This window comes from Carassius gibelio, chromosome A9 (genome assembly GCF_023724105.1).
Source record: "Carassius gibelio isolate Cgi1373 ecotype wild population from Czech Republic chromosome A9, carGib1.2-hapl.c, whole genome shotgun sequence".
Taxonomy (NCBI): domain Eukaryota; kingdom Metazoa; phylum Chordata; class Actinopteri; order Cypriniformes; family Cyprinidae; genus Carassius; species Carassius gibelio.
In genome coordinates this window covers 30,097,643-30,121,222 of record NC_068379.1, presented here as the reverse complement: position 1 = coordinate 30,121,222, position 23,580 = coordinate 30,097,643, and the positions used below count along the sequence as shown (strand labels likewise).

Here is a 23,580-nt window from a genome sequence, read left to right as displayed (position 1 = left end):
CTAGACAGATGCTTGACCACAAGGACTGGGCAAAGGTTAATAGCTCCATCTGTTGGATGCTAAATGTAGCGTTGTTCATGTTCCTGTTGATTTTCTTTTTATAGAAAAAAACAAAAACAAAAACAAAAAATGGTATACTCTAAATTTGTGCCAGATTAAATGTGGAGAATGTTCTTAGCAATCATCAAAGCCTTTTAATTAAATTAACATTATAACTGAGTGCACAATATTTCCATAAAAATGATAAAATGAACTGTAATTTTTTATTTTTTTTATTTTTTTAGGGAGAGCAGGGTGATATGAGCCTGTTGAGCCACCCCCCTTTGTTTCTAGACAACCTTAAACAAAATTGGTGCTATGAAAAACATATACTTGAAGATTTAAGCATTTTACTCACCCTTTGGGGCCATGTAATAACTGGTAACTACATTTAGGTTCAGAAAACATTTATTTATTTATTTATTTATTTATTTATTTATTTATTTTGCTGTTCAGAATGATTTTTGTTATGTTAGCCCTAAACTATTTTATTATCCAAACCTACATGTCCTTATTAGGGTCATGGGGCATAGCATAAAACGAGGTGAAAAAGTTCAGTTTTACTTCAGCATAATCAGTGGCACAGTTTAACACCATTTGGATCAACTTACCCTCTCCCCAGGCTTAGCTAGTTGAGCCAAGAGACCACTTCTTTGGAGATCCTATTTTGAAAGCAGTTTATTTTAGACCCAGAATGATTATTCCCAAGAATCCACAACATCCTGAAATGTATGTACATATTTAAGTTGGACCCATTGCTATCATGTGCTCACTTTAAACACAGCATAAGTAAAAACTGGCTCAACTCACCCCGCTCTCCACTATTTATTAATTTATTTTGTAGATTGATTACTGAAGTCACTATGAATGTTTTATGCAAAAAGAGCAAGTTCTTTAAAATTCTCTATTTGTATTTCACAATAAAAGAGAAATACAAAATAAACGGAAGCATAGATGTGGCTTGCTTTTTGGTCAATGTCTTCAAATGCTTTAGATTAGATAAAAAATAAAATAAAATAAAAAAACAGTTCCACATCATATGATTTTTATGATTTTCCCACAGTTTCTGGGGCATACAGAAGTTGATCAACCCAAAGGTACAGAGGTGGTGAAAGATGCCGTCAGAAAGCTCAAGGTAAGTCACTGTAGTTTTACATTGGCTGCAAATAAAAGGCGGTATTGCTTCCAACTGCAAACAGGAAGTGTTATTTCTCTTGAGAAGATGTAATATCAGAACCCTCCAGCTGTTTCACCTGTTTAATGATGCATAGACAATTTTATTCCATCAACCCTCCACTCTCAGTCTTACATTATCACTTAGAAGGGGTTTTGATGAAATGCTATATGAATTGAAGAAGTTCGTATATAAATAATACTAATAAATTATTATTATATGAATGTGTTACATGAATTCTCTTTAATGAACTCAAGATAAAACAACACATTATATTGGTAAATTAACCAATTACTTTTAAAAAACTGATCTTAAATGTATCTGACCTTTTTTTTTCTGTTTCTCTCTTTCTCTCTCTAAAGTTTCAGAGACATATTAAGAAGTCAGAGGGACAGAAGATCCCAAAAGTGGAATTACAGATCTCCATCTACGGAGTAAAAATATTAGATCCTAAATCAAAAGTATGTGAATATAGCCTAACAAACAGATTTATGAAACCGATTATGTCTCACATGAACCATGTTGTTTAAGTAGAAGCCAAAAAAGACTAGGATATTTCGTTGTTTAGTCTAAAAATATTTTTAATTGTGTCTAAGTACTTTTGGTGCCACTGTATGCCCATCTCCTATATTTTGTCTATAATGTCTCTTATCTTGTTCTCTTCTTCACAGGAAGTACAGCACAACTGTCAGTTGCACCGGATATCCTTCTGTGCAGATGATAAGACAGACAAAAGGATATTCACATTCATTTGTAAAGATTCAGAGTCCAACAAACATCTCTGCTATGTGTTTGACAGTGAAAAATGTGTAAGACAACTGATGATGTCATATGCATTTTTTTAAAGAAATGATTTGTCACTCTTACGTACATATTATTTTAGAAATGTTGAATTTAATTTAAAAGGATACTCAATTGTGACTCAGAAGACTCAAATGCTGATGATGTTACTAGGAAAATGATCTGTCATGTATCTGTCGATTCCAGGCAGAAGAGATAACTTTGACCATCGGCCAAGCGTTTGACTTGGCATACAAGAAGTTTCTGGAGTCCGGGGGAAAAGACGTAGAGACTAGGAAACAGATAGGTGGCCTACAGAAAAGAGTGAGTATGATATACAACTGCAGTTAGAGAACTCAAATCATTTGTTTATGACAAATGAATGTCTGTTTTTATAGATTCAAGATCTTGAAGCTGAAAATTCCGAGTTGAAGAAGCAGTTGCAAGTCTTAGAGGAACAGCTGATGATTGCTCAAGTTCCTCCTGTAAGCACTGGATGGACTTCCTCTCAGTAGACTGCACATAATTGCCGTTCACCATTCTGTTAAAAAGCTGCATGCAAAACAGAAATGCCTTAAAAGACCTCTTCTAAACTCATGAGCTTTTCCTTTTTTTAAGAAGAAAAAAAAAACATGCAATAATACTAGAACACTAGTGCTGACTAGTTCTGATCTTTCCACAGCTTCTTCACATTAACTCTTCTAATGAGGCCTATATGCTTCAGAGACCCTCATCTCTCTTCTGGTGTCACAACGTGACTTCATTCTCTTGCCTCGAAATTTCTTCTGTTACACTAACGCCAATGAGCTCACCCGACTCTAACCTTTCTGCTGGTCTTCTGACTCCTCCACCTGCTAAACCAGCTTTGTCGAAGCCTCCGAGTGGAGCCAGTGTTCCTCACCCTCCTGTTAAGCACTTTTCTGTTTACTCTTTCTCTCTTTGTGGTATTGGTTGTTGGTTTCACAAGTTTTGCCCTCAGATTTTAAAGGCTAGTTCACACGGCCCCAACAAACGCATAAACTAGATTCCAGTGGTTGCTGGGTTTTGTTGGAGCGGTGTGTTTACCCTGTTGGTGTTTGTTTGGGGCAGTGTGAACCAGCATTAAGTGGTCATGAATTTTGTCTAAACCCTGTAATTTGAAATATTTCCAAATTAAATTGTGATGTTTAGCAAGGGGGGAAGGTAGGGCTTTTTATCATTTGGAAGTTAATTGGATCAAGATAAGATTGAGAAAGTGGGATTCATCGAATCAGCAAATTATTTTATTTCAATTTTTTTTTTTTTTTAGGGTGGTATATAATAATTTTTTATTTTATTTGTAAATGTTCTTATTAAAAATATATATTTTTATGGCTCTTATTAAGAAATACATATGTAATTATTGATTTATATATAATGGAATAATGCATACAACAACACACAAAAACAGCAAGAATGTGAATGGGTCAAGATTTAATTGTTAATTTCATTTCATTCACTCACTCATGTACAAAATTGTAAATTGGGTCAATTTTATTTTATTATATATTTTTTGTTTTTATTAAAACATATTTTTGACTTACTAATTATGAAATACAAATGTAATTATTATTTTATTCAATGAAAAAATGCACAAAATGTGCCTATTCATTCATCATTCATTCAAAGCACACAATTACATTTTCACAAAAACATTTGTGAATTAAGGCTATTTTGATTTCGTGTTGATTCAACGTTATAAATAAATAGTATGTTGTATAATGTTGTATAATGCAATATACTCTAATATGCACTTTATTCTTAAGTTTTAATGTATGATAATGGTTTTCAAGTGAGTGATTGCTTCAGATTGCTAATTTACTTCATGCATAATTCACATTTGCAGGGAAGCAGCATGTTCTCGAAGACGCCCACTGACATATTTGACATGGTTCCATTTTCTCCAATGACCCCATTGGTTCCATTACCAGCAAGTAATGGCTCGGCCCCTCAGCCCCCGGCAAAGCCTACAGAGATTAGTAAGTTGCCTTCCCCCCTCCTTTTCCTTACCAAAGCTCATTCGGCTATAAGATCAGGTTGCATAAGGTTATATATTATTGATGTTAGCTTCAGTGGCCTGTAAAATGAAGGGAAAAAATACTGCCTTTTTGTTCTTTAGGCAAAGACCTGTTTGGTGCAGAGCCATTTGACCCTTTCACCTGTGGAGCAGCTGACTTTCCTCCTGACATCCAGTCCAAGCTGGATGAAATGCAGGTGACTGCATGTTTGTGAATTATTTGCAAATGGACTGGTGTAAATGAGCAGCTAATGGAGCAGATGGTAGGAACCGCTGCAGCTGTGAAGACTCTCTCTGTGCAGAAGGGAATTATGTGATGATTATATTTGGTTTTATGTTCATTTTGAATTTGGCTTGAGAGTGCTATACTGTTTGTAGATGGAAAGCTTTCAAGAGAACTGCTAAGTTTGCTTTTTATGTATGCTTTGAATCTGAATAGAATATACTAACATGCAGTACATTTTGCAAACAGAGAAGTGTTATATCATTTGCCAGTTTGCTTAACTAACAACCTAAAATTTCTGTCTTTTTGCTCTCTTTCTGCTTGCAGCGGCAAAGATGGTTTGTATTTTAAGGAAATTCTATTTATTTATTTATTTATGTATTAGATGACATATAGATTGGGTCTAATTTGGCATGCTTAACTGTTTTATAGGGATAGTTTATCCAAAAATGAAAATTCTGTCTCTCGTTTATACTTCTCTTATGGATACATTGAAAATAAATGGTGACTGATTTCCACAGATTGTGTGCATAGATTTGTGCACAATATACTTCTAAAGCCATGCAGAAGTTTCATTTGAGGTACAAACCAATTTTTTGAATCAGTTATTGACAATATGTAAACAAGCACATATTTAATTCACCTAAATAAGATTTGAAAGCTATGGAAGATGATTTCCATTGAATCATGGGTTCCATTTCAATCTGTTGGAATATTATGCACAAATCTTATAGAATGCTAGAGCTTTATAGTCCTTGGTCGTCATTCACTTTTATAGTATGGCTAAATGTCTCCATTTGTGTTCCATGGGGCAACATGATGGTGATTAAATGATGAAAACATTTTCAGATTTTTCTCGAAGATAAATTATTTACACTTCCAGCCCTATGCCATTTTTTTCTGCTGCATGCCCTGCTTAAAAAAGGGTTTTTACTTATTAAACAGATTTGTATATATGTAGAATGTGGTTGTGTATTTGAAATAAACTTGCATGTGTTACACAGTTTAAAGGAATAATTCTACATTTTTTCCCTCTCCAGGAGGGGTTCAAAATGGGACTAACAGTAGAGGGCACTGTCTTTTCCCTCGATCCACTAGAAGGTCGCTGCTGATGCCAAGAAGAAAGTTTTGTCACTTTCATGTTAAACCATTTGTACTAAAGTGCCAAACTCGGGTTTACAGTCAAGATGTCAATGTCTTATATTTTGTTTTTATGTATTTGCATTATGCATTTGGTTTACGAAAAGTCTATTGAGAAATCTGAAGCAGTAGATCACTATTTTTGTAAGAACTAAAAAAAGGAAAAAACTAGTAATGTAGTTTTAACACCCTTTGCTTGTACAGGCAATGAAGGAAGGTATGTTCAATTGCACAGTCTGTCTCAACGTTTCATATTTTTTTATGTGTTACACATACAAGCTACTGTTTTTAATCTGTATGGTATATTATAAATCATAAACACATACAATGTTATCATTATGGAAAGATCCCTTTATGTTATATTTTTACTTTATTTTTAACACTTAATGCAGTACTATACATAATAACATTACTTTTGTATCAAATCTCATGTTAAATTACTATATTGTTTTTGTTAATAGCAATGGATCCTTTAAAATCAGTATTTTTTAACTCAACAGCAGTTAAATTGTAGGACTGGACTATTTCCACATTAACATGTACTTGTATTGCAGTTTAATTGTATATGATATATTTTAGTATACTCTTGCACAAGGAAGCACTTTGAAAGAGCTCTGTTCATGTATTATTGTTAATTCAGCATTATTTTAGCCTTTGCTGTTGTAGTCATTAAAAGAAAACGGTACATATTCTCTGTATAAGTCATGTTTTGTAAAATGTCTTTCTTAGACCTTTACGTGCATTAAATAAGAGACCTTCTATGATGTATTTATTTATTTTTTGGCTCAACAGATCGTCACACACGTGCTGTAGTGTTTAAGTAATTTATTTCAAATCGCAGATAATTTACTGAAAATACAATGTCAAGAGATTACAGTAAAATGTACTTGAGTGCCACTGATTTACCATTAAATTAAAGTTTTTAAATTTACTCTTAAAATTAGTATAAAAGCTTAAAATGTTATTTTTTTTCACGCTTTATTTTATAATGATGATTCAGAATGTAATTTGGCTCAATCATGTAATCTTCTGTGTACTGTTCGTAAGTGTGTCTTTCTGTAGAGCACCGCATCTTGGAGTGCATTACTTCATTCTTCTCCCAGCGCTGCTTTGTTAGCTGCTTTTTTCCCCATCCTTTGTATGTTCAACAAAGGTGTTTTGGCGTTCATAGTAGTGCTGCACCTAGATGTGTCATATTTCAGTCAGTGCAGTTGTTGCAGAAACCTGTAGAAAGCCTGTCTGAGGAATATGTATACAAGGCATAATAATACAGCATTCAAACAGGATTCATAAAAGCACATTTTGTTCAGTAAATCTCCATTTTTATGATCCCACAAAATACTGCTAGTAAAACAAGCAATATAACGAACAGTTTTCACTATAGGTGTTTACAGTTCTGATCATATTTGACAATTATTTTTGTCAAATATTTGATGCATACAGAAAGGACAACTATTTTTAAAAACTAATATAATCCCTGCCATTTCTTGCTGTTTACTCAGAGCATAAAAATAAAAAGAATTTTTAAAATAATAATAATAATAAAAATACATTCCGACAGGTTTGAACAAAATTGCATAAATCACTCTAGCAACTTACAGAGGATAAAATAAAGCAAACAATATCATACATTTTTATTAATTGAAAATATATATTCATGCTTAAAAGGTGAGGAAAGAAATGAGCATCTTCAAAATTCAAGAAAAAAAAGAAATAATGTTTTGATTGATTCAATAAAATGATGTTACTGAGGATATGTTTAATTTGCAAGCAAATACATGAGATAAGCTTTAAAAAAGTTCTAAAATAGGATAAAATAATAATAAAAGAAAAAGTGCAAGAATAAGTCTGCCTGCATGCTTTTTAGAAAATATGACATCGTAAAAATTGTCCATTCTGGATCTAATTGAATTGCACCAGCATTTTGTTTTACTACATTATGACTTTTACCATTACAAAAGTATTTAAAATATAGACCTAATAGACAAAAGGAAAAAAATGGGAAAGAGAAATAATAATGCACCTTTTAGCAATTAAGAGTCTCAGATGCATTTCATTTTATTTGCATTTCCAATCAGTCGTACAGCTCCTTACAGGATTCATGTACAGTGAGTCTGTTCAGCTTTTGCCAGTTTATAGAAATGAGGTAGCTTGCAATAATAAATCAGCATTTTCATCTTTAATTGTAAATTTGGTTTGAAAGTAATTACAAAGTAAATGTGCAAGAGTACAGTTTTAGGAATCAAAATACACTCAACTGAATGCAAACTTCCTCTATAGCACCATTTTTGTGTAAAAAAAAAATAATTAATTAAAAATACTGTAATGAAAACAGGCAAATCCAAATAGTTTTAAGTGTTGGTACAGTGTATAACATCATTACGGTGTTATTTGCAATGGCCATCTCAATTTAAAACAGCAGTTGATGAACAGTCTTGTAGTATAAAAATTCTGTTAAATTTAATTTCGAATTTCAAGAGGTCAATCTTTAAAAAACTAATGGAGCGGCTGCTTTCTTGAAACGCTTGGAAGGCATAATAAATATTTCGCTACAGGGCCAGAAAAGTCCCATGCTCTGTATGTACAAGGCTGATCTCGTCAGCAGTCACTTTAAGAGACTCGGGAATCTCTTCAATGCATCACTACTCCTTGTTTCACAAGAAGCACACAGGCCCAATATCAATGCCAAACTCTTGATCTGAACCTCCAATGTCCACAGGTGCAATATCCACAATAGGTAGTCTTGCTGTTTTCTGCGTCCTGTATTCAAACACTGTCTTGCCCCACCTACCATTTGCTTGCTGTGAAGATAAATACATCCATTTAGGTTTATATGGGGGCAATTGTAATATCTTATGGAGTACTGATACTGCATGTGTGTTAAATCTAATTTAGCAACATACTAAAATACACTAGTGCTGTTTGTATTGATGCACAAGGTTGCTTTCCATGTAGAGTGTTCCAAATCTGATCCTCAGTTATCAGTTAAGGTTACATTTGGCTTCTTTATAAAATGTAGGCAGTATAGAGTAAGACAGATCACTAGGTTTTGTAACAAGGCTTGTGCCTTTATACAAATGATGTATTGCGAGGTACTTACTGAGCAGCTGTCCTCTAGGACAGTGTATCTAAAGCGGTTATTTCCCTCAGCTTTGAGCTCAAGATCATTTGAAGCTTTGAGGATGACTGCTTTCTTGAGATTTCCAGTTGATTCATCCTTGTAGCCCACAGTGTTCTTGCAGTGGTAAGTGATGGTTTGTGATGCCTCTTTGGAGAGCAGACGGATGAAAGTCATCTGAACTGTGACAGTGTTGGCCGGCTGGTCTTTATTCCCATAAGTGAACTTAACAAAGATACAAAATGAAATAAATAATAGGCAGTGATGAATATAAGTCTGTTACTCAATGTCATACTAATTTATTTTGCATTCTAAGTATTGTAGCACTAACCGAGCTCACACAATTGACATGATTAAATTAATTTTAGAAAGAGTGGTTGAACATTCTTACATATGTTCCTCTATTCATATTGGCTCCAAACCACACAGGTTTACTTCCTGGGGAACTCCACCATGACTTCCGGGGGATGCTGGAGGGTATTGCAGAGATGCATGTCTCTCCAGTGTCCATATTGCAATGAACTTTAATGGCATCCTCTGCACTGCCCTGGTTTGGATCCACCCAGTATTCACCTATGATGAAAGGATGAAACATTTACATTTGTTTGAGTTCAACGTAATATTCTGGTAAATATTGGAAATAGTTTTGGTTCTTATTAAAATAGCAGCTACTAAAGTACAAAGACACAATGCCAATGCTAGGATAGTAATACTGTAAAAACTGTAACACTGTTTAGAACAGAGTTTAATATTACAGTTTAGTATTTGTATCTCATCTCTCTCTCTCATATATATATATATATGAAGTGAAGTGAAGTGACATTCAGCCAAGTATGGTGACCCATACTCAGAATTTGTGCTCTGCATTTAACCCATCCGAAATGCACACACACAGAGCAGTGAACACACACACACACACTGTGAGCACACACCCGGAGCAGTGGGCAGCCATTTATGCTGCGGCGCCTGGGGAGCAGTTGGGGGTTCGATGCCTTGCTCAAGGGCACCTAAGTCGTGGTATTGAAGGTGGAGAGAGAACTGTTCATGCACTCCCCCCACCCACAATTCCGTCCGGCCCAAGACTAGAACTCACAACCCTTCGATTGGGAGTCCAACCCTCTAACCATTAGGCCACGACTTCCCCGACTATATAATATATAGTAAGTGTATTCATGTAATTCCATATATCTGACTGTATGTCAACATAAGCTCATTGAAAAGACAAGCCTCGGCCTACATTTTTTGTAAAACACCAAAAACATTTTTTTTTTTACCATAGTGCATGATTTGTAAACTAATACATTTTTATGTTTGCATTAAATAATCAGTTGCATATAAGAAGTTTTTCTGATGTAGTAAACTTGCTTGGTAGCTCACCTGGTACAATGCACTTGGAATGTGGAGCATAAAAGATAAGTCACTATGAGTTACGATGAGGCTCAAAACCTCAAACACTTGTAGAAGCACACTCAAATACCATGGTTGCTTCAGCAAATGTGTTTTGATCTCCCATTTGCTTTCGTTAACACTACTGCATAGGTTTAAAGTAAGGATTATATAGGTGGTACATTATTTTGGTACAACTTTTTCTCGCCACTCCCCAGAAATTTCATTTCAGAAGTCTGTTTATCTGATTGGATAAAGTCTTTAGTGCCACTCACTAGACACTTTAAAATTGTCACAAAATATAATTTTTCATAAATTTCACCCCAGCATGTTTTTTTTTCTAGTGAGCTTGTGTTTGTAAATGTAGGATACTGATTTGTCACTGTATTACATACAGTAATGAATTAACGAACTGTGCAATACCCTTAATTTAACTTACCACTCTTTTTTTGAGGGTAGCATTGTCTCAAGTCCTCACAAGTTCTGGCAGGATGCTTTCTACTACCGTCAGGGCTACGCATGCTATCAATCTGGCTGTTCAGAGCCTTCAAAGTAGCCTGAACTCCAGGATCAGCTTGGAACATGCTTGTTGAGTTACTCTTGGGAAGAGCCTCATCTTCACTGAACTCCGGGGGAGGAGGACCAGCATCATAATCTTGAGGCCCACCAAACAGATCTTCCATAGCTGCAGTGGGAGGTCCAGCAGGGCCAGGAGGGCCAGGTGGGCCAGGTTCTCCAGGAGGTCCCTAATCATGATGACACAAAAATAAATGGGTGTCTTAAATTTTAATGCTATGTGAAGTGGCAGGAAAGTTTAACTTGCCTCTGGTCCAATATCACCACTAACTCCTCTTGAACCAGGAGGTCCCATAGGTCCAGGCTGTCCAATGTACCCTTCCTTTCCTGGTGGCCCAATGGGCCCAGGAGGTCCCTGTGAGACAAATTGTTTATTTCATGTCAATTACCATTTGACTAGTTGTAAATCATTCACATTAAAAAAGTTAAAAGCATACCCTTTGTCCACTTGGACCAAAGATGCCTGGAGCTCCCTGCTCTCCAGTTGTGCCCTAAAAAAAATATGTAAATGTAATGTAAAAAGTTAATGTAAAATTTTACGATGGAAAAAGGCTTCACTGATAATATATTGCTTGATATTTTATATTTAATGAATTACATGACTCACGCAAATTATGGAAACAACCTTTTTTTTTCCCTTTAAACCTGGAGGGGGTCTTTGTTATAACTTACAGGTGGTCCAGGAAGACCTTGTAATCCGGCAAATCCTCTGTGACCCTTCTGTCCTCTTTCTCCATGGTCTCCCAGATCTCCTTTATCTCCTCTTGGTCCTTGTGGCCCCTTAAATAGTTGAAAAATGGAGCAGTTGTTTTTATTTGCAACTTTAAGGTAATTGGAGCCTTTCTTATTATGCCATGTTGTGTTATGTCATAGGTTTCCTACTATGAGTCCTCGTTTTCCAGCAGAACCTGGAGGGCCAGAAGGTCCTTTTGAACCCTGCCAAGACAGCGTGAAGAAAACATGAGCCAACATGCATTCTAGTATATATTAAATTATAAGAAGAAATATAAGACTTACATGCTCTCCTCTCCTCCCAATTCCTCCAGTTGCACCGACAGGACCGGAGGAACCAGGTGGTCCTGTAGATCCAGCCGCACCCTCTGGGCCTGGATCTCCTCGATCACCCTTAAAAGAAAGTAAGCAGCTTTTGTAAGATTGACACAGCTATAATTTAAGGTTTGGACATGGGTCATTTGATTGTTTAAGATCTCACCTGGGCCCCTATGACACCTTCCTTTCCTGGTGGGCCATCAGACCCAGCAGGTCCCTAATAATCAAAACCAAAAATTTTTATATTTATTTATTGTGCCGAGTAAATCTAGTCAGTACAAATGTAGTTCTCTAACAATTATATTAAATAAATTTTACATCAGGTCCAGGATCCCCCCGTGGTCCATTAGCACCAGGCAACCCAACTGATCCAGGAGGTCCTTTGTCTCCCGAGGCTCCTGATGTGCCCTGTTTTCCTGGAGGACCCTACATGAGTGAGTCATGAGCAAGCAGATTAGTGGAGGTCTTTTTTATAAAGAAGTAAACTCAGCTGTCATTTAGTACAGTATGTACACCATAGGGAACAGTAATTAATTTAATTTATTTTTCTTTATTTAATTATTCAATTAATTTGGGATGTTTTGTAATGGATACTAACAGCTGGTCCAGGGAGTCCTGGCATTCCACGTTCTCCTCTTTGACCAGGAAGACCAACAATTCCTCTTTGCCCTGTTGTTCCTGCAGGACCTGGGGGACCATCAGGTCCCTAATGAAAATAACCGTTAAGATTCTATTTTTACACTTTAGTATTTCACCTGAGAAACATCTGGTGCACTTACTGGTTGTCCATCTTCTCCAGAATCTCCTTTGTCTCCAGGGCTCCCAGCAGGCCCAGGGGGACCTCTCTCTCCCTGGCGTCCTGGGGATCCATGGTCTCCTCGAAGACCAGGAGGACCCTCTTTCCCAGGAAGACCAAGTGGACCTGGTTCACCAATAGGACCCTAAGAAAATACATTTTAAATACATCTTTCAAATGTTTTGATGTTTCTGATTTGTGATTGTGAACCTCTATTGTCCATTCAACATACCGTTGGACCAGGAGGGCCAACTCTTCCAGCAGATCCAGGGAAACCTGTTGGGCCCTAAACATTAAGGTTTGTTAACTGACTAGCCATTAAACATATATGATACAGTATTTGTTATCATAACTATACTCACAGGTGCCCCCTGTGTTCCTCTACCACCCTTTGGTCCAGCCACACCAATATTACCCTGTTGTCACACAGATTAAGGAGATTATTAATTACCTATCATCTTCATAGCACCTTCTGAAAACCATTTTTATGCAAGTGTTTTGTCACCTGTGGCCCTGGAGGACCAGCCAAACCTTGAGGGCCTGGAGATCCAGCATCACCCTTTTGTCCAGGCTCCCCTGGTGGTCCTTTCACACCAGGCTGACCATCAACACCCTGTGGTTTTGAAAGCACACCAAATTCAGAAACAGTTAACTCAATGATCTTACTCAAAGTTTTGCATTTTTACATAGTTAATGCATACAATATCAAACAACAATGAGGTTTTTGTCAGATTTCAAAATGTATACTTACCGGTGGTCCAGCAAAGCCTACAGCACCTATTGGCCCAGGTTCACCACGGGATCCCTTGGGTTTAGCACAAATATTTGTTGTTAAATCAATACATTTGGCTTATTTGAAACATTGTTGCCTTGTGTATCTCAGTGCCAAATATCAACTCACTGGCATTGCTCTTGATCCTGGAGGTCCAGGTGGTCCTTTAGGGCCTGGTTCTCCCTGTTAAAACACTACGTTAGACTTATGTGGTGGAAGAAAACATTATTACAATAAAATATAGATAATAATGACAGTAGATGTATGTACCTTTTCACCACTTGGACCACCGGGTCCTGCAGGGCCAATTGGGCCTGTCAAACCCTACATGTGAAAGACAACACGTCAATATGAGAGTATTCTTTCATGCATATTAAGCATCATCTACAGAGAATTTTGTGCATGCATCTATGAACGGGCCTGCTTGAACAAGTCTTGTACAGTTCATCCTCTGTTCAATTACTGAGATGTCTGTTTTACATTTGTTAATGCTTGATATTGAGATGTATGCTTTTATCTCAGCTTTTGTCAGTTTGAAATGTTCCTTTCAAATTTATGTCACTGAAAATCAGTAAGAGATGCATTAAGGCAGTGGTTCTAAACTAGTTGTACTGAAGAGAAATGATCAAAATGACAGAATGATAGATTATCATAACTATATCATAGCTAATTTATTTTATTTTTTTATGATTTATTTTATTTTATTTGTAATTTTTTGTCCTTGGCATCATCAGAATGATTTGCAACCCACCAATTAATGACCACTTGATTATAATGTTTTAAAAGAACAAATAATTACCCTTGCACCATCACTTCCAGGAGTGCCTTCTGATCCCTTCTCACCAATATTTCCCTGAATGTGGAAAAAGGTAAATTAAAGAACTACAAATATAAAAATATCTAAGTGCACAATGTAAATCTAATATCGCCACTCACTCTCTCTCCTTTTGGACCTGATGGGCCAGAGATCCCTCTTTCACCTGGCATTCCCTGCAAACCGGGAGGGCCTAGATCCCCCACTGTACCAGGAGGCCCAGGGCTACCCTACAATACAATTTAACAGAATGATAAATTAAAATTTTAAAAACATTAAAAAACAACTTTTATCTTTACTATATATGTCAGGATTATAAAGTACAGAAGCTGCATAGTGAAACTGATGCAGTGTGTTTATTTCAGGGTGTATTCCATGCTCAATCTACTGTACATTAAAGGGGTCTTATGACGCAATCAAAATTTTTCCCATCTCTTTGGAATTTTATAAGCTCTTGGTGCATAAAGAAGATCTGTAAAGTTGCAAAGACTAAAGTCTCAAATCCAAAAAGATAATCGTCAACAATTTATTTTAGTGGCCAATTCTCAATATTACTAAGCTGCTTATTAGAATGTCTATTATTAACATATAGGTTGTTTATTAGTACTTTTAAAGCACTTGTTCTGCATGACCATATTCTACATTCCTAATCCTATCCCAAACCTAAACTTAACAACTACCTTACTAACTATTACTTGGGAGTTTATTGAGGCAAAATCATACTTAATGGTTTGTTAATAGTGAGAATTGGACCTTAAAATAAAGTGTGACCAGATATTCTTTACCAAAGTTAAGACTCTGCCATGTCCCCCTAAAATGGCTCATTCAAACACGCCCCCACGTCTTCATCACTAAGTGGAAATATTTGTGTAATGCCGCCCAAATGTTCACGCAAAGAAAGAAGGTGTGGTTTCAGTAACCAGAGTTAGTGTTGAAGCAGTCATGTCAGAGAGATGCTATGTAGACAAAAGCAAAATAACTTTATTTGGCCTTCTGAAAGCAGGTGCATTAGTTTAATATTTGCTATTGAATGTTCAAACATGGAGTTTTGCATGTTAGGGTGTGTGTGTGTGTGAGAGAGAGAGAGAGAGAGAAAGAGAGGGAGAGAGATGGTCACACGGTGGATTCAGCTGTCTTAACAGTCTGTGGCTTGTGAACTGCAAACACATACGAGCTTCATCACTGTGTCTGTCCTGCGACTCTGTTCCCCTTTTGGGCTTGAACTGATGGTAAAACTAAGGACATAATTAATTGTTTTACATTTATTTTGAAAGAAGAAGCTCACGATTATGGAAAGGGGCGTTACATTTCTGACAAATGCTTGTGATGTTCGGCCAAACCCTGGGTCATTTGGCCAATCAGAGCAGACTGCGCTTGTCATAAGAAGAGACTTTGTAGAAAACAACTTGTTTGAGAGAGGTGGGGCATAGAGAACCTACAATAATGATATTTATAAAGGCGTCATATCTGTCAAGAATCTGGGATGTGTTAGATTAGCACAGAAAATGATTCTGACTCATCTCTTAGAACGTTAAAACAAATACTTGTTTACCATAACATACTATACTTAAATAATTTAAACAGAGCAAGCATTATTCCTGTCTCTCATTACTAACAATAGATATTTAGTTTTACCTTTGGGCCATCAGGACCAGGTGCCCCTGGGATACCTTTGGCTCCAGACAAACCAGGAGATCCCAGTTCTCCTCTTTCTCCTGGAATCCCACGTTCACCCTGTTAAATGAAATGACTGACCAATAAGGACATGTCTTGACCTCAACAATGTGTGTTTACAGAAGCGTTTTAAGGTAAAACTAGAACTCACCCTTGGTCCAGTTTGACCTATTGGGCCTCCTTCACCATGAATACCCTTGAAAGAAAGATACATTTCTGTTTAGCATTGTTTCCTGCCATTTGTCCCATTTAACTTTTTCATCCATTTTTTTCAAGGAATTACTGATGTACTGATGTGATCAACTTAGTGTTGAAGTGAACTAACTGTACCTGATCACCAGCTTTTCCTGCCTCTCCAGGAGCACCTGCTGGTCCCGGCAAACCCTGCGAAATAAGTAAGGAAGGACATTGATCTTATAAAAGAGGCAGACAAATAAGATTAAAAAAACCAAAAAAGATTAAATAGTCATAAATCAAGCACCTGGAAGCCGTGCATTCCGGGAGGTCCCTGTTCGCCTCTCTCACCTGCTGGACCCTGAAAATCAAGAAATAAAATCATACATTGTACTCTAATTGCACTTGTGTAATTGTAAGTTTAATAGCTATACAACACAATAGCAAAAGCAGATGCTTGTGTAACACAGAGACATAATAACACACTTACATGTGGACCTGCCGGACCAGCTGGGCCTACTTCTCCATCTTTGCCTGGTGCTCCCTACGAGAAAGTCAGGGTTGAAGGACAAAGTTAATTTTCATTTAAAACAATGTGATTTCTCAGATATTCAAAGTTATTATTGTTTATTGATTTTTTTGGCATGTTGTTATGCAGTTACTCTCAAGTGTTGCAGTGTCAAAAGTATTTAATATATTTAACTGCTGTAACTCACCCTTTGCCCAGAAACTCCTGCAGATCCCTGCTCACCTGGCTTTCCTGGATCCCCCTGAATTATTGTTCAAATGATAAGTCATGTACTTATAGAGAATATATTAATAAATGAATACAAATTCTACTCACACTAAAACCTTTTGGGCCTATTGATCCCATAGTTCCAGGAGGGCCTTTTGTTCCAGGTGACCCGGCAGGCCCTGGGCGACCATCCTCACCTGGAGCACCCTGTAGAAGGTGAATAGTAACATTTCTTTATTTCTACATTTAAAAACGTGAATATTTTATTCCAGTCTTGAATGGAAAACATCAGATAAAGGTACCAGTGGTCCTGGCTTTCCTTCGGCACCCTGAACTCCGGGTGTACCTGTCAAACCCTGAGAAAAAGAGCATGCAGAAAATCAATTAGTGATGTATTTTTTTTATTTATTTTTTTATACCTTTATTTGCATTCTTCTCTGACTCAGACACAAAACATGAACAGTTTGACTTACCCTTGCACCTGGTAGACCTGGTTCACCCGTTCTCCCTGGATCTCCAGTAGAGCCTTTAGGACCAGAAGTTCCTGTAATTCCACGGTCACCTTGTGCACCCTTGGATAATTATGAACAAAAATATTCAGCTAATTCAATTCAACTAGTTAATACTTTGAATTTGATTGAACTCTTTTATTACCTTTGGACCCGGTAAGCCATCTTGACCAGGGAATCCTCGGTTTCCAGGTGCCCCCTATATTAGACAATAAATACCCAATGAAAATTTCGAAATTACAGTCTGCTTTTGTAAAGGCCGTAAAAAGAAAATCAGACTCACTCTCTCACCAACAGGTCCGGGTGGACCAACAGAACCTGGATCTCCTCTGAGCCCACGTTTTCCCTCTTCTCCCTGAGGTCCGATTACTCCCTGTGCTCCTGGTGGACCCTATTACAAAAAAAATGCATTACACTTAAAGGTAATGTCTGTTTTTTTGTTTTGTCGGCTCGTTTTTTACCTGTATGAAAACTATTTTGTAATTATGTCTGACGACATGGTATAGAAATTGCATTCTTCATCTGTGTGAAAAAAGATACATGTATATAGATCAACAGCATTATTCAATCAAAACGTACAGGTTCTCCTTTAGGTCCAGCCTCTCCTTTAAATCCAGGAACACCTACATCTCCCTAAACACAACACAAAACAAAAGACTAGTTTGAGATTCAGTGTTCTTAATTGTTTTTAATTATACACATTTTAGGGTACAAATAATACTACATATATGAACACAAAAAATATTCCTTTCATAAATACATATGTTACAACATGTGGAAAGAATTCCTTACCCCTTGACCCTTGATCCCAGGCTGTCCAGTGCTTCCCTGAGGTCCTGGTGGGCCATTTGGGCCCAGCAGACCAACAGGACCCTGAGGACCAGGAGCTCCCTAGAGAAAGTTATATTGTATTAGCTGCCAATATCTGCATTTGTAATCCCATGAAAACAGCAATACGTTAACATTTTTGCTGATTTTCATTAATGTATTACGTAAATATTTTTTTCTTTAACATACCAATGGGCCCTTGGATCCTGGACCACCATCAGTGCCCATAGGCCCCTGAAAAATTCATTATAATTGCTCAATTTGCATTACAGATTAATAAATAATTGACTTTATATTTGTAATCATGTACTAATGTGCAAAATGACCATCACAAACATACTTGTTGTCCAGGTGGTCCAGATCTGCCTTGATGTCCTGTCTCTCCTCTTTGTCCCTGTGGCCCCTCTGGTCCCCTCACACCTGTAGGTCCTGGTTGACCCTGTAAAGCAATTATATATCTTTTAATAATAGATTTAACAATGATTTAATGGAGTGTTAAAGTTCAGATGAACTATTACAATATATAGGACTAATAGCTATAAATGTAAAAGTGCTACAAAACATATGTATAGATCCTTGATATCATAACCCACCTTCATGCCTGGGCCTCCAGGATACCCTGGGGCACCATTAATTCCCAAAGGACCCTTTAAAAATCAAACCATTATAGATTAGCATCACAAGGTTTGTAGTTGCTTGGTTTGTCACATATTATCCTTTGGTTCATTGAAATTTCTTACCATTGGACCTGGTTTCCCAACATTGCCTTGAGCACCACGCATACCCTAAAAAACATATATATAAAAAAATATAACCAATAATAATAATAAAAAAAACACTACTCTTATTATACTTAGAAGCTCTGATTAAAGTTGTTGGAAAGGTGCTATCACTTATTAATGTTTTTGTTCTCACCGGTGTGCCACTTGGGCCTGGGCGTCCTCTTTCTCCTGGCATTCCCCTGGGACCCTGCATTTAGCAACAGGCCATTTTAATTTCATTGGAAATGAGGTTAGAAGCATTTGTGGTATTGTAAGAATGAAGAACATCTGTTTTTATCTACTGGATTCACATCTGTAATTCTACTTTAATTGAAGTTTAAATTGGGATGGGAAATGAATTGGGATGTGGTCTTCTTACCATAGGACCAGGGGCACCCATTGCACCAGGTCCACCGGAGTCACCCTAAAATAATAACATATCATGAAAATGTACTTAGAAACATATAATGAAAATGTACTCAGAAACATGAAATGGATAATACAATCATATTTAATATTTGTGTTTATATATATATATATATATATACACAAGTATGAAGCCATAAAGTTCTGCTCTTTTAAAGCTTTGTCAATATTAACTGTTAGGGTTTCTAGTGAGTGGCTATTTAATAATTAAGTAAATTTGCATAAGGTAAACCTTTGATCCCACAGCTCCATGTTCTCCTTTAAGACCAGCTAGACCTTGGTGCCCCTGAATTATGAAAGGACAAAGATTTTGTTAGACTCCATTTAGAAATCTAAAAGTAACAATAGGTAGTGCTGGGGAGTAACTAGTTACATAATGGATTTACATCATTTTATTACAAAATAAATGTAATTGTAATCTGTTACAAAAAAAAGTGCATACAAATAACAGTTACTTATGAAAATGTTAACAATTAAAAAAGGGGTTACATGAAAATTTTCACACACACACACACACACACACAGAGAGAGAGAGAGATTTAATTGATATATTTCCCAAAATGCATTGTCAGCTCTAAAATATGAGGCATCAATGTTTCAGGAGTTAAGGACACACAATAGGACACATGCTTATTCAATAACTGTTTTATTTTCTATTTGGGTTAATGTATATGCTTTATTTTTTTCATATTTTCTATGCAAAGATTTGATTTCAGAAACAGTATCATGGCTATTAAACCATATCGTGTTATGATTTTAAATCTATATTTAACCTCAGAATGATCTCAGAGTAAAAAGAGATGCTAAAGTTTGATTTTGTGGTGGCTTAAAATAAAAGAAAGTTTGTTATCTTAATTCAAGTGTTTTTTTTGTTTGTTTGTTTGTTTGTAAATAGGGTAATTTATAATCTGTAACCTATTACATTTCCAAAGTAACCTTCAAAAAACACAAGTAACTTGTATTATTTGAAAATTCTGCATTCTATTGTAGTATTAATATGAATTGTCTTTTCAACCAAGGGAACTGTGTGCTTTATAGTTGCTTGTGAAAAATAAGCTGCAATTACTTATTGTCGAACATGATGGTCGTATATTTTATTCTTTAAAATTTGGTGTGTGAAGTCTGACTTCTCTTACAGGTATTTCATATAATGTATTGTGATGTATTCAAGACCAAACTGGTGGCCTGGTGGATGATCTGTAAGTAATGTAGTGCACTCAATAAAGAGGAAAATAGCAACTTGAAAAGATCCCCAGACCAAGAGAATGAAATTCTCACACTTGACAAAAGTGGGATATAACAATAAGAGAGCATATAAAAGAGCCAGGTTCAAAAATCTGAGACTACTAGCAATGCTTCTACTTTATATTGTAATTTATTGCAAAACGAGTTCACATTGTCAACATCATGAATTACCGCATTTGATTAGTGACCTCCAGAATCTTAAAATATTTATTATTCTTTGTGAGTCAAATTGTCTTTGTTGTAACTTTTTTTTAAAGTGAAACCACATTTCAATGAAAAATAAAAATAAAAACACTAGAGACTAAGAATTGACTTACTCTCTGGCCCTTTAAACCTGGTGGCCCTGGCGTCCCTGGAAATCCTCTTGCTCCCTGAAAATAAAAAAAATATTCAAACATAAAACTACCAACCACTGCAAGCAATACCTTTCAATTATAAAAGCTGCTAATAAAGAGTATTATTATTACAGCGGATCCAGGAAATCCCATTTCTCCTGCACCTCCTGGAGTCCCTGCTTCTCCCTGTGACCAAAAAATAAATAAATCAATATCAGATCCTGTTTAATTTTTCCACATTGTTGTGAGGATTCTCATGATACATCATAGAGTACTCACATCTTCACCAGGTTTCCCTGAAGGACCCTCTGGTCCTCTCTGGCCAGCACCACCCTATACAATGCAGAACAGTCATTACCAAATGATGACTAAACATAAAAACAATGATATTGTCCAGTTTATTTAGTAACAAAACAATGCATTGCTTCCAAAATCAGTATGATCGTGGAATTTATTAGAAAGGCTGATTCTACAGCATTGAAAGGTGTTAACAGCTATTAGTCATATCAATACCTCATACCTCACACCCTTAAAGTATATTTAATTCTTAAACAATACAAACCTGCCTTATAATCACTTAAGTAAAACAAAAAACTAAACAAAAAACAAATAGCCAAAGATAAAACCTGCCATCTTCTGTGCCTCATAATGTACAAGCTTTTCTTAGTATAAGGATATGTAACATAATTCAGAGGTCACAAGGTCGAGTCTCGGTACCGGCTGGGATTGTAGGTGGGGAAGTAAATGACTAGTGTGCTCTTCCACCTCCAATACCAAACAGCTAGTACTTTTTGAGTTCTTCCTGGATGATTGTTTGCTTTTGAAATAAAGATTGTGAGGAAGACTGCCCCCAGTAAATTCTGAAGTTTTCACAGACAGTAGATAATTAATCATGTTGCCTCACCATTGGCCCTGTATCTCCTACATCACCAGGAGGTCCCTGTGGTCCTGGCACCCCCTAGAGGAAATTGAAAAACATGCTACTGCTGAAAGCCATATTCTTTTGACCTGAAATGTGTAACAAAGATTTCTTATCAAATAAATACTTACTGGTGCTCCATTTGGCCCAGGCGGTCCCCTTGCTCCTGCCTCCCCCTATTGAAAAACAGTGTTGTTACTAGAATAAATCACAGAGTGCTTGTGAAACAGCACTTTTTGAACACAACACAGCATCCAAATCAAATGAAGCAATTGTCTGATTCTGTAATTCAGCTTATTCTTTTAACACAGCATTGCTGTAATGTGAGTATGATACATTGCTTGTAATGTTCCTCATAAGTCTGTGGCTTATATGATACCGTATTTTCCGGACTATAAGACGCACTTTTTTCATAGTTTGGCTGGTCCTACAACTTATAGTCAGGTGCGACTTATTTATCAAAAAATAATTTGACATGAACCGAGAGAAATGAACCAAGAGAAATGAAGTAATAGAAAACATTACCGTCTACAGCCGCGAGAGGGCGCTCTATGCTGCTCAGTGCTTCTGCAGTCTACAGTGAAGACATAAAGCGCCCTCTCGTGGATGTAGACGGTAATGTTTTCTATTGGTTCTTGGTTCTAAATAAATGTGACTTATAGTCCAGTGCAACTTATATATGTTTTTTTCCTCATCATGACGTATTTTTGGACTGATGCGACTTATACTCAGGTGCGACTTATAGTCCGAAAAATACGGCACATATTTTTGTTTAAATGGCAGAATCTCCACTTACCCGGACTCCAGGCATCATGGCATGCTGGGCTCCTGTTTTGTCAGCAAATCCTCCAGCCATATGTGAAGACAACTCTCCCTAAGTAAGAGAGGACATGGGGCTTTATCAACTGAAACTTTCTCTATATTGTAATTGTTGTGTTTTTTTTTTTACTTCACCTCTCTTTTTTATATTCTGTCCTGCAGTCCTACTTTCTGTGATGATTAATGAACTATATGAAAATATAATCATTAATGAATTATAGATAATAAACTCACTCCTGGGGTATGTCCTGGGGGCCCTGGCTCTCCTGGCTGTCCTGGAATACCAGGCTCTCCGTCATATCCTGGGGGACCCCTGAGACCCTAAAATAAACATTAAAATCAGGCTAAAGTAACATAACATTACAATAATATTACACAATATTTCATATCTTTAATCACATTTTGAAATTAATTTGTTGTTTCTTACAGGACGACCCTTAGGTCCGCTGTCTCCTCTGTATCCTGGAGCTCCTGGAGGACCCTATATAATAAGCATAAAATTACACAATCGAAGTAAATAAAAACAGTCCTGTTAGCATTAGCAATATAGCTCTAGTCTGTGTTGTCACAGTTGTCACACACAAAGTTCTGATTGCAACTAGACTGGATGAGTTTTTGCAAGAATTTCTAAGTTTCAAAATAATCAATTAGCAAGGTTAAATGAAAAGTTCAAATAAAGACTAATCCAGTTCAAGGAAAATAAATTGAGCTGTGCTCTGTCTCCATCTAGTGTCCAGACATCAGAAAATATATATCAAATAATGTACTAGATATTGTAGCTATATATGATTGATTAACTGCACAAAGCACGGCATGAAAGCAGTTTTTTTTTTTTTTTTTTCATTTGATTGATCTATTTTGTTAATTTCGATCAGGACCCTACAAAAGTAAATGAAGAAATCTTACCATTGGTCCAGGACGGCCTCTTATTCCAATAACCTAAAATCAAGATTGAATGTATGTATTATTTACAAACTGTACAAATATTGTTATATATCCATCCTCATATTCATGTAAGATAAATGTTCATTCAAACATACAGTTGGGACAACTCCAGGTTCTCCTTTCTGACCCTGAAATCAAGAAGAGTGAAACTCAAAATAGAAGACTTTATTTGTAATATCTTTATTTATATATTTATTGAACTTTATAGAATACCTTGGCAATTCTGTCTGCTGACAAGAAAAAGGAAATAGATAAAAATAAAAATAGTTGATGTTTATCCATTCTAAAATTTCAAAACACAGATTT

General features: G+C 36.3%; 2 protein-coding genes across 21 annotated transcripts in view; one reads left to right on the top strand and one right to left on the bottom strand.

Moving 5' to 3' along the window:
* Positions 1–6,150, top strand: part of LOC128020142 (PTB domain-containing engulfment adapter protein 1-like) — a 197,137-nt gene extending 190,987 nt beyond the window's left edge. For 15 of the 19 annotated variants that reach the window (XM_052606800.1, XM_052606799.1, XM_052606798.1 and 12 more), the window contains 9 exons: positions 1,103–1,174; positions 1,576–1,674; positions 1,885–2,022; positions 2,201–2,317; positions 2,392–2,478; positions 2,676–2,900; positions 3,858–3,990; positions 4,131–4,225; positions 5,292–6,150. In XM_052606800.1, the coding sequence (XP_052462760.1) occupies positions 1,103–1,174; positions 1,576–1,674; positions 1,885–2,022; positions 2,201–2,317; positions 2,392–2,478; positions 2,676–2,900; positions 3,858–3,990; positions 4,131–4,225; positions 5,292–5,363 (1,038 nt within the window). In that variant the 3' untranslated portion in view covers positions 5,364–6,150. Of the gene's footprint in view, positions 1–1,102; positions 1,175–1,575; positions 1,675–1,884; positions 2,023–2,200; positions 2,318–2,391; positions 2,479–2,675; positions 2,901–3,857; positions 3,991–4,130; positions 4,226–4,578; positions 4,590–5,291 lie in introns of all 19 variants that reach the window. The other 4 variants (XM_052606811.1, XM_052606810.1, XM_052606808.1 and 1 more) reach the window with 3 other exon arrangements.
* A 1,274-nt stretch (positions 6,151–7,424) lies between these two features.
* The window catches only part of LOC128020139 (collagen alpha-2(V) chain), a 28,524-nt gene continuing 12,368 nt past the window's right edge, over positions 7,425–23,580 (bottom strand). Inside the window, exons 3-54 of one of the 2 annotated variants that reach the window (XM_052606784.1) lie at positions 23,488–23,504; positions 23,370–23,402; positions 23,236–23,268; positions 22,757–22,810; positions 22,564–22,650; positions 22,307–22,384; positions 21,642–21,686; positions 21,496–21,549; positions 20,871–20,924; positions 20,724–20,777; positions 20,574–20,627; positions 19,244–19,297; positions 18,965–19,009; positions 18,740–18,793; positions 18,565–18,609; positions 18,418–18,471; positions 18,165–18,263; positions 18,014–18,058; positions 17,789–17,887; positions 17,576–17,629; positions 17,280–17,387; positions 17,142–17,195; positions 16,961–17,059; positions 16,790–16,843; positions 16,596–16,694; positions 16,468–16,521; positions 16,242–16,295; positions 16,059–16,112; positions 15,908–15,961; positions 15,729–15,773; positions 15,539–15,637; positions 14,026–14,133; positions 13,889–13,942; positions 13,360–13,413; positions 13,219–13,272; positions 13,069–13,122; positions 12,823–12,930; positions 12,680–12,733; positions 12,550–12,603; positions 12,301–12,462; positions 12,120–12,227; positions 11,840–11,947; positions 11,685–11,738; positions 11,489–11,596; positions 11,354–11,407; positions 11,144–11,251; positions 10,909–10,962; positions 10,719–10,826; positions 10,335–10,641; positions 8,901–9,082; positions 8,492–8,734; positions 7,425–8,192 (exon numbers count right to left, since the gene is read on the bottom strand). In XM_052606784.1, coding sequence (XP_052462744.1) covers positions 8,046–8,192; positions 8,492–8,734; positions 8,901–9,082; positions 10,335–10,641; positions 10,719–10,826; positions 10,909–10,962; positions 11,144–11,251; positions 11,354–11,407; positions 11,489–11,596; positions 11,685–11,738; positions 11,840–11,947; positions 12,120–12,227; positions 12,301–12,462; positions 12,550–12,603; positions 12,680–12,733; positions 12,823–12,930; positions 13,069–13,122; positions 13,219–13,272; positions 13,360–13,413; positions 13,889–13,942; positions 14,026–14,133; positions 15,539–15,637; positions 15,729–15,773; positions 15,908–15,961; positions 16,059–16,112; positions 16,242–16,295; positions 16,468–16,521; positions 16,596–16,694; positions 16,790–16,843; positions 16,961–17,059; positions 17,142–17,195; positions 17,280–17,387; positions 17,576–17,629; positions 17,789–17,887; positions 18,014–18,058; positions 18,165–18,263; positions 18,418–18,471; positions 18,565–18,609; positions 18,740–18,793; positions 18,965–19,009; positions 19,244–19,297; positions 20,574–20,627; positions 20,724–20,777; positions 20,871–20,924; positions 21,496–21,549; positions 21,642–21,686; positions 22,307–22,384; positions 22,564–22,650; positions 22,757–22,810; positions 23,236–23,268; positions 23,370–23,402; positions 23,488–23,504 — 4,169 coding nt within the window. In that variant the 3' untranslated portion in view covers positions 7,425–8,045. The remainder of the gene's footprint in view (positions 8,193–8,491; positions 8,735–8,900; positions 9,083–10,334; positions 10,642–10,718; positions 10,827–10,908; positions 10,963–11,143; positions 11,252–11,353; positions 11,408–11,488; positions 11,597–11,684; positions 11,739–11,839; positions 11,948–12,119; positions 12,228–12,300; positions 12,463–12,549; positions 12,604–12,679; positions 12,734–12,822; positions 12,931–13,068; positions 13,123–13,218; positions 13,273–13,359; positions 13,414–13,888; positions 13,943–14,025; positions 14,134–15,538; positions 15,638–15,728; positions 15,774–15,907; positions 15,962–16,058; positions 16,113–16,241; positions 16,296–16,467; positions 16,522–16,595; positions 16,695–16,789; positions 16,844–16,960; positions 17,060–17,141; positions 17,196–17,279; positions 17,388–17,575; positions 17,630–17,788; positions 17,888–18,013; positions 18,059–18,164; positions 18,264–18,417; positions 18,472–18,564; positions 18,610–18,739; positions 18,794–18,964; positions 19,010–19,243; positions 19,298–20,573; positions 20,628–20,723; positions 20,778–20,870; positions 20,925–21,495; positions 21,550–21,641; positions 21,687–22,306; positions 22,385–22,563; positions 22,651–22,756; positions 22,811–23,235; positions 23,269–23,369; positions 23,403–23,487; positions 23,505–23,580) is intronic. The other variant, XM_052606785.1, reaches the window with a different exon arrangement.